The 13943-nt window shown below is 44.1% G+C and overlaps 1 protein-coding gene across 4 annotated transcripts in view; it reads left to right on the forward strand.

Annotated features, from left to right (window-relative positions):
• LOC115159352 (nipped-B-like protein) overlaps positions 1-13732 on the forward strand; it is a 49507-nt gene extending 35775 nt beyond the window's left edge. For all 4 annotated transcript variants that reach the window (XM_029708961.1, XM_029708960.1, XM_029708962.1 and 1 more), the window contains 23 exons: positions 262-405; positions 513-599; positions 696-919; positions 1137-1239; positions 1359-1457; positions 4756-4902; positions 5475-5609; positions 5748-5846; positions 5970-6023; positions 6291-6399; positions 6541-6677; positions 6905-7045; positions 7165-7413; positions 7518-7608; positions 7770-7943; positions 8236-8426; positions 8595-8702; positions 8827-9027; positions 9162-9308; positions 9488-9837; positions 10004-10178; positions 10797-10991; positions 12646-13732. In XM_029708961.1, the coding sequence (XP_029564821.1) occupies positions 262-405; positions 513-599; positions 696-919; positions 1137-1239; positions 1359-1457; positions 4756-4902; positions 5475-5609; positions 5748-5846; positions 5970-6023; positions 6291-6399; positions 6541-6677; positions 6905-7045; positions 7165-7413; positions 7518-7608; positions 7770-7943; positions 8236-8426; positions 8595-8702; positions 8827-9027; positions 9162-9308; positions 9488-9837; positions 10004-10178; positions 10797-10991; positions 12646-13008 (3723 nt within the window). In that variant the 3' untranslated portion in view covers positions 13009-13732. The remainder of the gene's footprint in view (positions 1-261; positions 406-512; positions 600-695; positions 920-1136; positions 1240-1358; positions 1458-4755; positions 4903-5474; positions 5610-5747; positions 5847-5969; positions 6024-6290; positions 6400-6540; positions 6678-6904; positions 7046-7164; positions 7414-7517; positions 7609-7769; positions 7944-8235; positions 8427-8594; positions 8703-8826; positions 9028-9161; positions 9309-9487; positions 9838-10003; positions 10179-10796; positions 10992-12645) is intronic.
• Positions 13733-13943: the final 211 nt, after the last annotated feature.

The following is a 13943-nucleotide window of genomic DNA, read 5'->3' on the forward strand; positions in this document are numbered from 1 at the left end:
TACAAGTTTGTCTAGCGTGAGATGGCGTTGCTACTTTACTAGTCTCTCTCTCCGTCTTGCACACCAGTCACTCCCCAGTCCGCTGCTGTAGCAGAAGCTCAGGTTTAAAACATAACACATTTAAAAACACATGTATTTCGACTATCCGGATATCCCCCAAAAATAGTTACGTTATTTAAAATGCCCATCCCTACACTGGTGAGTTCTTTGCTGTTGTGGAAAAAAAGAACAGCCTGAATGACACTCTTCTCCCTGTTCCAGGTGCACCAGTTCAGTAATAAGCAGACGGAGATGGCTCTGAGGGTGGCTTCGCTTGACTACCTGGGCACGGTCGCTGCCCGCCTGCGGAAAGACGCAGTCACCAGCCAGATGGACCAGCGCTCCATTGACCGCATCCTCAAAGAGGTAAACGTTCAGTCAAACACAGAACAATCTGAACACACACACATTTTAGGTTGACCATGACAATGCTCAACCTCAACCTCAATATTCTTGCTGTATTTCCAACCCAGACCCAAGGCAATGATGAGACCCAGCAGCTACAGAAAGCCCTGCTGGATTACATGGATGAGAATGCAGAGACGGATCCATCTCTAGTTGTGAGTGTGTTTAATGCACATACTGTAGTAATAACTGCTCGTTACTTACATATCAGATGAGAGGTGTAACTCTTAATTTCCGCTGCTGCTCCTCAGTTTGCCAGGAAGTTCTACATAGCTCAGTGGTTCAGGGACACTTTGACAGAGACAGAAAAAGCCATGAAGTCTCAGAACCAGCGAGGGGACGAGGACTCTTCTGAAGGCCAGCACCACGCCAAGGACATCGAGAGCACCGGCGAGATCATGCAGAGAGCTGAGGCCCGCAAGAAGTACCTCCGCAACATCATCAAGACCGCGCCCTCGCAGTTCAGCACACTGAGGTAGGACTCAACCCTCGCTGTCCCACTCAGTAACCGGGAAGATTGCTGGGTCGCGTCCCTTTGCCGACTACGTGAAAAACCTGTCGATGAGCACTTGAGCAAGGCACTTAACCCTAATTTGTCCTGTAAGTCACTCTGGGTAAGAGTGTCTGCTAAATGACTCAAGTGTAAATGTGGCTCATCCTCAATGTTGGCCTGTCTCTCTTTTCCCCCACAGGATGAACTCTGACACTGTGGACTATGATGACTCCTGCCTGATTGTCAGATATTTGGCCTCTATGAGGCCGTTCGCGCAGAGCTTCGATATTTATTTAACACAGGTAAGAGGGTGGATTTTGTTTAATTCCTGCGTGTTGTGAACCAGCGTATGGTAAACTTGGTGCTTTGTGTATGGTTTGTAAAGAATGGATCTCTGTTCCCTCTCTCTCCTCTCAAACAGATCCTGAGAGTGCTGGGGGAGAGTGCCATAGCTGTCAGAACTAAAGCCATGAAGTGTTTGTCTGAGGTGGTGGCTGTAGACCCCAGTATTCTAGCCAGGGTGAGTCTGCTCTACCCAACACGAAAACTGATCCACCTGCAGTGCCTTGCAAAAGTATTCATCCCCCTTGGCGTTTTTCCTATTTTGTTGCATTACAACCTGTAATTCAAATGGATTTATATTTGGATTTCCTGTAATGGACATACACAAAATAGTCCAAATTGTTGAAGTGAAATGAAAAAAATAACTTGTTTCAAATCATTCTGAAAAAATTAAAAACGGTAAAGTGGTGCGTGCATATGTATTCACCCCCTTTGCTATGAAGCTCCTAAATAAGATCTGGTGCAACCAATTACCTTCAGAAGTCACAGAATTAATTAAATAAAGTCCACCTGTGTGCAATCTAAGTGTCACACGTTCTGTCACATTATCTCAGTGTATATATACACTTGTTCTGAATGGCCTCAGAGTCTGCAACACCACTAAGCAAGGGGCGGCACCATGAAGACCAAGAAGCTCTCCAAACAGGTCATGGACAAAGTTGTGGAGAAGTACAGATCAGGGTTAGGTTCTAAAAAAATATCAGAGACTTTGAACATCCCACAGAGTACCATTAAATCCATTATTTAAAAAATGTAAAGAATATGGCACCACAACAAACCTGCCAAGAGAGAGCCGCCCACCAAAACTCAAGGACCAGGCAAGGAGGGCATTAATCAGAGAGGCAACAAAGAGTCCAAAGATAACCCTGAAGGAGCTGCAAAACTCCACAGCTTAGATTGGAATATCTGTCCATAGGACCACTTTAAGCTGTAAGCTCCACAGAGCTGGGCTTTACGGAAGAGTGGTCAGAAAAAAAGCCATTTCTTAAAGAAAAAAATAAGAAAACATGTTTGGTGTTCGCCAAAAGGCATGTGGGAGACTCCCCAAACATATGGAAGAAGGGGTACTCTGGTCAGATGACACTAAAATTGAGCTTTTTGGCCATCAAGGAAAACACTATGTCACAGTAAAGCATGTGGTGGCAGCATCATGCTAAGGGGATGTTTTTCATCGACAGGGACTGGGAAACTGGTCAGAATTTAAGGGAAATTCTTAAGGGAAATGTGTTCCAGTCTTCAAGAGATTTGAGACTGGGACGGAGGTTCACCTTCCAGCAGGACAATGACCCTAAGCTTACTGCTAAAGCAACACTCGAATGTTTTAAGGGGAAACATTTGAATGTCTTGGAATGGCCTGAGCTCAATCCAATTGAGAATCTGTGGTATAACTTAAAGATTGCTGTACACCAGCGGAACCCATCCAACTTGAAGGAGCTGGAGCAGTTTTGCCTTGAAGAATGGGCAAAAATCCCAGTGGCTATTTGTGCCAAGCTTATAGAGACATACCCCAAGAGACTTGCAGCAGTAATTGCTGCAAAAGGTGGCTCCACAAAGTATTGACTTTGGGAGGGTGAATAGTTATGCATGCTCAAGTTTTATGTTTTTTTGTCATATTTCTTGTTTGTTTCACAAGAAAAAATATTTTGCATCTTCAAAGTCGTAGGCATGTTGTGTAAATCAAATGATTACGACCCCCCCCGCCTAAAAAAAAATCAATTTTAATTCCATGTTGTAAAGCAACAAAATAGGAAAAATGTCAAGGTGGTGAATACTTTTGCGAGCCTGTGTGTGTGTGTGTGTGTGTGTGTGTGTGTGTGTGTGTGCTGATTTTGTACGTTTGCCCACTGACAAAGATAGGATCAGTCTATAATTTGAATGGTAGGTTTATTTGAACAGTGAGAGACAGAATAACAGCAAAAATATCCAGAAAAACACATATCAGAAATGTTATAAATTGATTTGCATTTTAATGAGGGAAATAAGTATTTGACCCCCTCTCAATCAGAAAGATTTCTGGCTCCCAGGTGTCTTTTATACAGGTAACGAGCTGAGATTAGGAGCACACTCTTAAAGGGAGTGCTCCTAACCGCAGCTTGTTACCTGTAAAAATGACACCTGTCCACAGAAGCAATCAACCAATCAGATTCCAAACTCTCCATTATGGCCAAGACCAAAGAGCTCTCCAAGGATGTCAGGGACAGGATTGTAGACCTACACAAGGCTGGAATGGGCTACAAGACCATCGCCAAGCAGCTTGGTGAGAAGGTGACAACATTTGGTGTGATTATTCGCAAATGGAAGAAACACAAAAGAACTGTCAATATCCCTCGGCCTGGGGCTCCATGCAAGATCTCACCTCGTGGAGTTGCAATGATCATGAGAACGGTGAGGAATCAGCCCAGAACTACACGGGAGGATCTTGTCAATGATCTCAAGGCAGCTGGGACCATAGTCACCAAGAAAATAATTGGTAACACACTACGCCGTGAAGGACTGAAATCCTGCAGCGCCCGCAAGGTTCCCCTGCTCAAGAATACATATACATGCCCGTCGGAACTTTGCCAATGAACATCTGAATGACTCAGAGGACAACTGGTGAAAGTGTTGTGGTCAGATAAGACCAAAATGGAGCTCTTTGACATCAACTCAACTCGCTGTGTTTGGAGGAGGAGGAATGCTGCCTATGACCCCAAGAACACCATCTCCACCGTCAAACATGGAGGTGGAAACATTATGCTTTGGGGGTGTTTTTCTGCTATGGGGACAGGACAACTTCACCGCATCAAAGGGACGATGGACGGGGCCATGTACCGTCAAATCTTGGGTGAGAACCTCCTTCCCTCAGCCAGGGCATTGAAAATGGGTCGTGGATGGGTATTCCAGCATGACAATGACCCAAAACACACGGCCAAGGCAACAAAGGAGTGGCTCAAGAAGAAGCACATTAAGGTCCTGGAGTGGCCTAGCCAGTCGCCAGACCTTAATCCCATAGAAAATCTGTGGAGGGAGCTGAAGGTTCGAGTTGCCAAACGTCAGCCTCGAAACCTTAATGACTTGGAGAAGATCTGCAAAGAGGAGTGGGACAAAATCCCTCCTGAGATGTGTGCAAACCTGGTGGCCAACTACAAGAAACGTCTTACCTCTGTGATTGCCAACAAGGGTTTTGCCACCAAGTACTAAGTCATGTTTTGCAGAGGGGTCAAATACTTATTTCCCTCATTAAAATGCAAATCATTTTATAACATTTTTGACATGCGTTTTTCTACATTTTTTTGTTGTTATTCTGTCTCTCACTGTTCAAATAAACCTACTATTAAAATTATAGACTGATCATTTCTTTGTAAGTGGGCAAACGTACAAAATCAGCAGGGGATCAATTACTTTTTTCCCCCCAGCGTGTGTGTGTGTGTGTGTGTGTGTATATATATGTATGTTTGTCTGTGCATAAGTGTCTCCTCATCCTCTCCTCTCATCAGTTGGACATGCAGCGCGGGGTCCATGGTCGTCTGATGGACAACTCCACCAGTGTTCGCGAGGCTGCAGTGGAGCTGCTGGGACGCTTTGTGCTGAGCAGACCCCAGCTCACAGAGCAGTACTACGACATGCTGATCGAGAGAATACTGGTAACGAACACACACGCACCATAATACACACCTGAGCAAGCAGGTTATCACACATCTTTATGCACAGATACAGAGTCACAGCGTGACACCCTAAACACAGCTGTGAAGTGCAACTCTTTGAGCAATGCGCAAACAAGCTGTTAGAGAGGATAACATGGCTCAGAGCCCTTTCTAGGAGAATGAGAAAGCATCAGCTGAGACAGAGTAGTGAGAAATGGAACTGGGCCGATGACACTTCCCACCTCTAGCTGAGAGTTCATTCCAAGTGTAAAAGTTCACCTAAGGTAATATTAATTTCTCCACACTGCCACCCAGGGCTCTGCTGGAGAACTGCAGGCTTCTCAAATGTAAACACAATGCATTTGAACAGCTATCATTCCTCCTCTACTCAACAAAAGTAACTCAGATTGTAATTTTGTTAATATGACATTATTTATTTAATGTTTAATTTATTTTCGATAATATATATAATGATCGCTTGTAAGGCAGAGGTAGCCCTGGAGTGAAAATGTGTAAAGATATGGTGGATGTTGCATTCCCATCTGAACTCTTTGCACCCCTCTTGTTTCTAGGACACGGGTATCAGTGTGAGGAAGAGGGTGATCAAGATCTTAAGAGACATCTGTCTGGAGCAACCCACTTTCAACAAGATCACGGAGATGTGTGTCAAGATGATCCGCAGGGTCAACGACGAGGAGGGCATCAAGGTGTGTATCGGTCTGCGTCTGTAATAAATGTCCGCGTTTCATTTGTAGGTGGATACTTCACAGGGCTGCAGAACGTTACCTGTCGTCGTGTGCAAATTCGTGTGCGAATTTCAACGTTTGCTCCACTTGCTTTTTCAGAAACTTGTGAATGAGACCTTCCAGAAACTCTGGTTCACCCCTACACCCAATCACGATAAAGACGCCATGACCCGTAAAATCCTGAACATCACAGACGTGGTGAGTTCCAGGGCTCAAAGCTGAGTACAAAACTGTCAAGTAACTTTCCAATGTACATCTCAGTCTGTATTTTGAGGGTTACCTGTTCAACATGTCTTGACCTGATGACATCATCTTTCCTAGGTGTCTGCATGCAAAGATACAGGCTATGACTGGTTTGAGCAGCTGCTTCAAAACGTGAGTATTTCCAGTTGTCGGAGTGTGTTTACGTGGCGGTAGTTGGCCTCGAGTCACATTCAGAACTTTTTTCGCATTGGCTCAGGTTCATTGAGGTCCCATTTATTTGTGGTCGTGGTAAGTTTTAAGCACAGGGGGAAGTTATGCTGTTTACTCTAGGTCTACTGTGACTTGTTCATATCACTTTTCTCTTGTGAGAGCTGTTACGAACAAGTTCCAGAAAGATTTACGTTGTGTGCCTCACCTCACAACCTCCCCCTTACTTAGCTGCTGAAGACGGAGGAAGATGCTTCCTATAAACCAGCCAGAAAGGCCTGCGTTCAGCTGGTGGACAATCTAGTGGAACACATCCTCAAATACGAAGAGTCTCTTGCTGGTATGGAGGTCACTCACAGTTTAGATTGCAATGGTTTAGATTGCGAATCGCCATATATCCTGACACATCAATGTACTGTTGATTATGATATGATAGAAAGTCCAGTTGAGACTGAAGGAAGGATCTGTGTTTCTGTTGCAGATATCGAGAACAAGGGGGTGAACTCCAATCGTCTGGTGTCCTGCATCACCACCCTCTTCCTGTTCAGTAAGAATCGAGCCCAGCTGATGGTCAAACATGCCATGACCATGCAGCCTTACCTCACCACCAAGTGCAATGTAAGGACCCACACAAACCTCTCCTCAATATGTTGAAACATTGAGACCGGTGTAAGAAAGTTCAAGCAAAAAGTAGCCACTTGGTTTTTACATAGCGCTCTAGGGCCATCTAGTGGTTGATTATTGTCAGTACACGTTTTATACAACAACATGACCAACAGGTCAAGCTTTGTCTCACATTAGAAATCTCTGTGACTGTATCAATATGAATTTGATCTTGTTTCCAGACCCAGAGTGACTTCATGGTGATCTGTAACGTGGCCAAGATCCTGGAGCTGGTGATCCCTCTGATGGAGCACCCCTCTGAGACCTTCCTCACCACCATAGAGGAAGACCTGATGAAGCTCACCATCAAATACGGCATGACGGTACATCTCTAGTAAAAGCTTCAGCTTGTAGCCAAGTTCAATACTAAAATAACCGTGAAGGGACCAATCAAATGTGAAGGACCGGTTTTTAGTTATTCTGTCATCTTTTTTTTTCACAGGTTGTGCAACACTGTGTGAGCTGTCTTGGAGCTGTCGTGAACCGGGTCACTCACAACTACAAGTTTGTTTGGGCTTGTTTCAACCGTTACTATGGTGCCCTGACCAAGCTGAAGACCCAGCACTCAGAGGATTGCAACAACCCTGTTCTGGCTGCTAATAAACCGGCCTTGCTGCGCTCGCTGTTCACTGTGGGGGCGCTCTGTCGCCACTTTGACTTTGACCAGGAGGAGTTCAAGGGCCCCAGCAAGGTAGGGCCCGGAAATAGAAGGGAGATATATTTTTGTATTGTTGGGGATGTTTAAAGACCTGAATACTTGATGTATTGTCAGTCACTGTTGCTTTTTCCCTTCAGGTTGTGATAAAGGACAAAGTGATGGAACTTCTGCTGTACTTCACCAAACATGAAGATGAGGAAGTTCAGACCAAGGCCATCATTGGTCTAGGTAAACGCTAACCTTACTTCACCCTAGCACAGACCACTAGTTGTTCTAACAAACTTCTGTCATCCACCACCAATGGCTTTTGTTCCCCTGGTTCCTCAGTGCTTGGGCTGATATCTTTTTCCTTCTCTCTTACACCTCATCCCCCTCTCTCCGTTCTCCAGGCTTCCAGTTCATCCAGTACCCAGGGCTGATGTTCATGCAGGATGTGAAGAGTCTTTACAACGGCATCTTGTCGGACAGGAAGAGCTCTGTCAACCTGAAGATCCAGGTGCTGAAGAACCTGCAGACATACCTGCAGGAGGAGGATTCTCGCATGCAGGAGGCCGACCAACAGTGTGAGTCTCACCTCTGCGTCTATTCAATCTTATATATGCCATTTCCTTATCCAAAGTGACTTACAAAATAGACTGCATACATGTTCATATTGGTGGCCCAAGCAAAAGTTAATTTATTCACAACAGGTTAAAGAAAACACACAAGCACAGCAATATAATAAAGTGTTAGAATGGGGCACAGGATATTGGGTGTGTTAGTTAGGGCATGCCTCCATGATGTCTAGTGGCTAGTTTCCATACGGCTGAACCAGGCTCAGGGTTCCTAATGGTTCTCGTCTTTGTGCGTCTGCAGGGAAGAAGCTGTCGAAGCAGGAGGACCTGAAGGAGATGGGGGACATCTCGTCAGGCATGAGCAGCTCCATCATGCAGCTGTACCTGAAGCAGGTGCTGGAGGCCTTCTTCCACACACTGTCCAACGTACGACACTTTGCCCTCAACGTCATCGCCCTGACCCTCAACCAGGGCCTCATCCATCCTGTGCAGGTACATAACACTTCAGAAACCCATACAGCATACCATTGGGCTACTCTTCTCAGACAAATCATTCCTAAACTCTGGCCATGTAAAAAATACATGTGTGATTTATAATGGCGAAAAGCATCACTGTTATCAACAGTTTTGTAACTGCTGGTGATCCATCTTCTTTTTCAGTGTGTGCCCTATCTGATTGCCATGGGAACGGACCCAGAGCCCACCATGAGGAACAAGGCTGATCAGCAGTTGGTGGAGATTGATAAGAAGTACACCGGCTTCATCCATGTGAGTGTCTGTGGGCCGGTCTCAGGGTAGAAAGAGCGCCCTGGCCTCTCAACAGGCTGGTAGTGTGATCATCTACTGTATGTTGTCAATGTATATAACGCATTGTGTTTGGTTGTGTGTCCAGATGAAGGCCGTGGCGGGGATGAAGATGTCCTACCAGGTACAGCAAGCTATCTGGTCAGCTAAGGGTACGGTGATCCGTGGCTACCGGCAGGACGAGACCACCTCGGCCCTCTGCGCCCACCTCTTCTCTATGGTCCGATCCAACCGGCAGCACCGACGAGCCTTCCTCATCTCACTGCTCAACCTGTTTGATGACAGCTCGGTGAGTCCCTCCTTCCCCTAGATACACATTGAGAAGAATCTGAATTATATATAACATAGACAGAATGAACAGATAGACCAAAGTAAGAGTTTGGTGAAGGTAATGGTTGTTATTGTGACTTTTCCCCCCTGCAGAAGATAGAGGTAAACATGCTCCTGTACATAGCAGACAACCTGGCCTGTTTCCCCTACCAGAGCCAGGAGGAGCCCCTGTTCATCATGCACCACATAGACATCACCCTGTCGGTGTCCGGCAGCAACCTGCTGCAGTCCTTCAAGGAGGTAGGTCATACACACAAGATCACACACAGCCACACGTGGACTGGTTTGTAAAAACACTACCTATAATGTGACTTTTAAAGACATACAAGCTATAGTGGGTTTTATACTCTATAATAATCCCCAACATTAGCTTTTGTTTGGTTGTGAATGACTGACTCACTCCTCTGTCCTCTCTGCAGTCCCTTCTCAAAGAGCCGAGGCGGCGGGAGAAGAAGCAGAAAGAGAGGAAGTACCACTCGGAGGAGGATAACTCTGAGGAAGAGAACGAGGAGCGTCACAGCAGCCGCTCCAACAGCAGTGACGAGGACGATGAGGTGGTCCACAGGCCCAAGAAGCCCAAACACCGGGCCCAGGCCCACGTGGAGTCTGACTCTGACTCTGACCTGGAGATGGAGGACTTGGACAAGGTGATGCAGCGTCTGCCTGACAACCCCATCCCCCTGTTGGACTTTGCCAATGCCTCGCAGGGTATCCTTCTGCTGTTGGTTCTCAAGCAGCACCTAAAGAACCTCTATGGCTTCTCAGACAGGTACGTCACTACATAACATCTCACCTTACCGTCTCACTGGACAAGACCGAACTAGGAAGATCAGAATATGATACTGATATGTATTCTGTCTTTTTATGTTGCCATGCCAATTTCTCAGTTAATGAAGAAATAACCTAAACTTAACCTCTTCATCCGCCCACTGTAGTAAAATCCAGAAGTACTCTCCGACGGAATCGGCCAAGGTGTACGAGAAGGCTGTAAACAGGAAGAGTCATGTGCACTTCAGCCCACGCCAGACTTTGGACTTTTTAACCTCTGACTTGGCCAACGTTGAACTGACCTACGACATCAAGAGGAGGATCGTCAAACAGTACCTAGATGTAAGAGATCACACTCACTCTTCCTTTTTTCTGAAAGTCTCTTGAGTTGTTTTGTTTTGGGTCATATAAAGGAAATAATGGAGTTTTGGAAAATTGAATTTGAATTTGTTTTGAATTTGTTTACTTCCTGAATTGAAACGGAATTGACCCAGATGGCGTTTATTTTTGTAGTGTGTAAAAGGTTTATGCAGTAAGGCAGGGTTCGCCAACTGGCGGCCTGCGGGTTGTTTTATTTGGCCCCCAAAGTTTTCTAAACCCTCCCAATTTTTTAAATGTTTTATTGTTGGACATAAGACTGTAAAAACACCAGGAAATCAGCTCCAAGTGATTTTAATTTATGGAATCTGTTCTCAAGTATTCCTACGCATAATAGACATGTGATCATATAAAATGTAAGCAAGGTTTGAAATTATTATGTTTTAGTCAAACATGATCTGTTTGGGCTTCTTGCGGTCAATTTGCAGTCTCCAAATTATATGTAATTATGTTCCGGCCCCCCGACCATCCGCTCAAGAAAGAATCGGCCCACAGCTGAACCTAGTTGATGATCCCTGCAGTAAGGTGAACTAGTGTTGTCTCTGAGCGCAGTAGACTGGTTACTATTCTTGTCTCTCTCAGTTCAAGTTACTGATGGAGCACTTGGACCCTGATGAGGAGGATGAGGAAGGTGAGGCGTCGGCCAGCGCTAACGCCAGAAACAAAGCCATCACTTCACTGCTGGGAGGGTCCAGCCACCAGGACCACAAGAACCACCACCAGGCTCCTATAGAGACGGACGACGATGAGAGCGACGGAGACGAGAAAACCCCAGGGGTGAGCCCCAAGCAGCCTATTGCAGCTGTCTTACAGCTGTTATTGTCCCTGTTAATGACTTTTTAGAAGACTGATGACTGCCATGTTGGCTACTGAAACCTACAGTGCCTTCAGAAAGTATTCATACTTCTTGACTTATTCCACGTTTTGTTGTTACAGCCTGAATTCAAAATTGATTAAATACATTTTTTTTCTCACCCATCTACACACAACACCCCATAATGACAAAGTGGAAACATGTTTGTTGAAAATTAAATACAGAAATATCTAATTTACATAAGACTCAATACTTTGTAGAAGCACCTTTGGCAGCGATTACAGCTGTGAGTCTTTCTGGGTAAGTCTCTAAGAGCTTTCCACACCTGCATTGTGTAACATTTTCCCATTATTATTTTCAAAATTCTTCAAGCTCTGTCAAATTGGTTGTTGAGCATTGCTTGACAACCATTTTCAGGTCTTACCATATATTTTCATGTAGATTTAAGTCAAAACTGTAACTCAGCCACTCAGGAATATAGACTATCTTCTTGGTAAGCAATTCCAGTGTAGATTTGGCCTTGTATTTTTGGTTATTGTCAGTGTCTGGTGGAAAGCAGACTGAACCAGGTTTTCCTCTATGATTGTGCCTGTGCTTAGACCCATTCCGTTTCTTTAGTATCCTGAAAATCTCCCCAGTCCTTAACGATTACAAGCATACCCATAACATGATGCAGCCACCACTATGCTTGAAAATATGTAGAGTGGTACACACTCAGTAATGTGTTGTATGTTTGGGGCAAATCCAATAACACTTTGTATTCAGGACAAAAAGTTAATTGCTTTGCCAAAAGTTTTGCAGTATTACTTTAGTGCCTTGTGGCAAACAGGATGCATGTTTTGGAATAATTGTTATTATATCTACAGCATTCCTTTGTTTAACTCTGTCAATTAGGTTAGTGTTGTGGAGTAACTACAATGTTGATTCATCCTCAGTTTTCTCATATCACAGCCATTAAACTCTGTAACTGTTTTAATGTCACCATTGGCCTCATGGGGAAATCCCTGAACTGTTTCCTTCCTGACTGGGTGTATTGATACACCATCCAAAGTGTAATTAATAACTTCACCATGGTCAAAGGGATATTCAATGTTTTTTTTATTTAATTTTTTACGCATTTACCAATGGGTGCCCTTTGCGAGGCATTGGAAAACCTCCCTGGTCTTTGTGGTTGAATCTGTGTTTTGAAATTCACTGCTCAACTGAGGGACCTTACAGATAATTGTATGTGTCGGGTACAGAGATGAGGTAGTCATTCAATTTATGTGATTTGGCAAGCAAATGTTTACTCCTGAACTTATTTAGGCTATCCATAACAAAGGGGTTGAATACTTACTGACTCAAGACATTTCAGCTTTTCAGTTGTTATTCATTCGTAAAAAAATAAATAATAATAATCTAATTAACACAATTTCACTTTGACATTATGGGGTATTGTGTGTAGGCCAGTGACAACAAATCTAATTTGAATCCATTTTAAATTCAGACTGTAACACAACAAAATGTGGAAATCGTCAAGGGGTGTGAATACTTTCTGAAGGCACTGTATCTGCTCTCACTGCCCTCGGTGCAGTAGTTAGCTGGACGTTGTAGTAACAATGCTGTTTCTTTCCCCAGTCATCACGAAGATCCAGGAAGCACGGTGACTCTGCGGAGGCATCAGGTCACATGAACGAGACGGTAGGTTCCATGGACGTCATCGCCCTCTGCTGCCCCAAGTACAAGGACCGGCCACAGATCGCCCGCGTCATCCAGAAGACCAACACAGGCTACAGGGTGCACTGGATGGCTGGGTCCTACTCTGGAGTCTGGGCTGAGGCGAAGAAACGGGACGGACGCAAAACTGTGCCTTGGGTGGACACTATCAAGGAGTCGGACATTATTTACAAGAAAATACCCTTGACGAGTGCACACAAGCTGACGAACAGAGTGGTGCAGACTTTACGGTCACTGTACTCAGCCAAGGACGGAACTTCCTAATCGACTATACGGTTACTCTCAGACAGACAAACTCTTTGCAGCCAAACTCTATTATGAGGAACCAACGTTTTTCTAATACAGAAAATACAAACATACTACAGACACGCAAAACATGAAATGTAAGCACGAGATAGAGAGCAAGTATTGTGAACTTTTGGTCTGTGATGAACATTTAATCTGGATCCAGGATATGTTTAAGTTAAACAGAAAAAACACAAGAAGGAAATGTTTGGAAAACATTGTGTGGGAGCTCCTTCGCTGTTGTGCAGCAAACTCGGTTGTTTGATTTTCCCACTGTATCATAGTTTAACAAAAAAAAAAAGACAAAAATGTTTATATCGCTGACAAAAATTCTGTTTAAAAAAATAAACAAAGTGAATGTTGAAAATTAGTCTGTTAATGTTCTTAATAAAGTGTTCTTGGAGTTTAACCTAGCACCGGATGGATTTCTTTAGCTTAGTTTCCAGGGAAGCTACTTTTAAAACTTTTAACTTTTTATTTTGTTTTATTCCCTTTTGTTTACCCATGCTGTACAATGGAGTCTCTTGGATATAATTTATTCGGTTGAAAGCGAAGCATGCAGTATATGTGGCCTACATGCAGGGGAGTTTTTTTGTAAATTTAGATTTTGATGTATTAGGTCACCCAAGAGATAACGAAAAGGAATCCCCAGCACTTCTGGCGGAGCAAATACTGCAATAAATTTTTTTACTTCTCTTTGTTACTTGTCTCGTTTGCATTTGACTTTATTTTATTTTTTCATGGTGATGGTGCGCCACCATGTAGTATCTGTTGTCAACTTGTTTGTCTTTTTTTTAAATGTTATTCTGTTTTAGTTTTTGATATTATACGTGGAAGGTCCAGGATGATGGAAAGGGCTACAGTATTTTGATTCCCTAGTAGTAGAATTGTAATATGGTCAATTTTGTCTTGGG

The sequence above is a fragment of the Salmo trutta genome, chromosome 23 (assembly GCF_901001165.1).
Source record: "Salmo trutta chromosome 23, fSalTru1.1, whole genome shotgun sequence".
NCBI lineage: Eukaryota > Metazoa > Chordata > Actinopteri > Salmoniformes > Salmonidae > Salmo > Salmo trutta.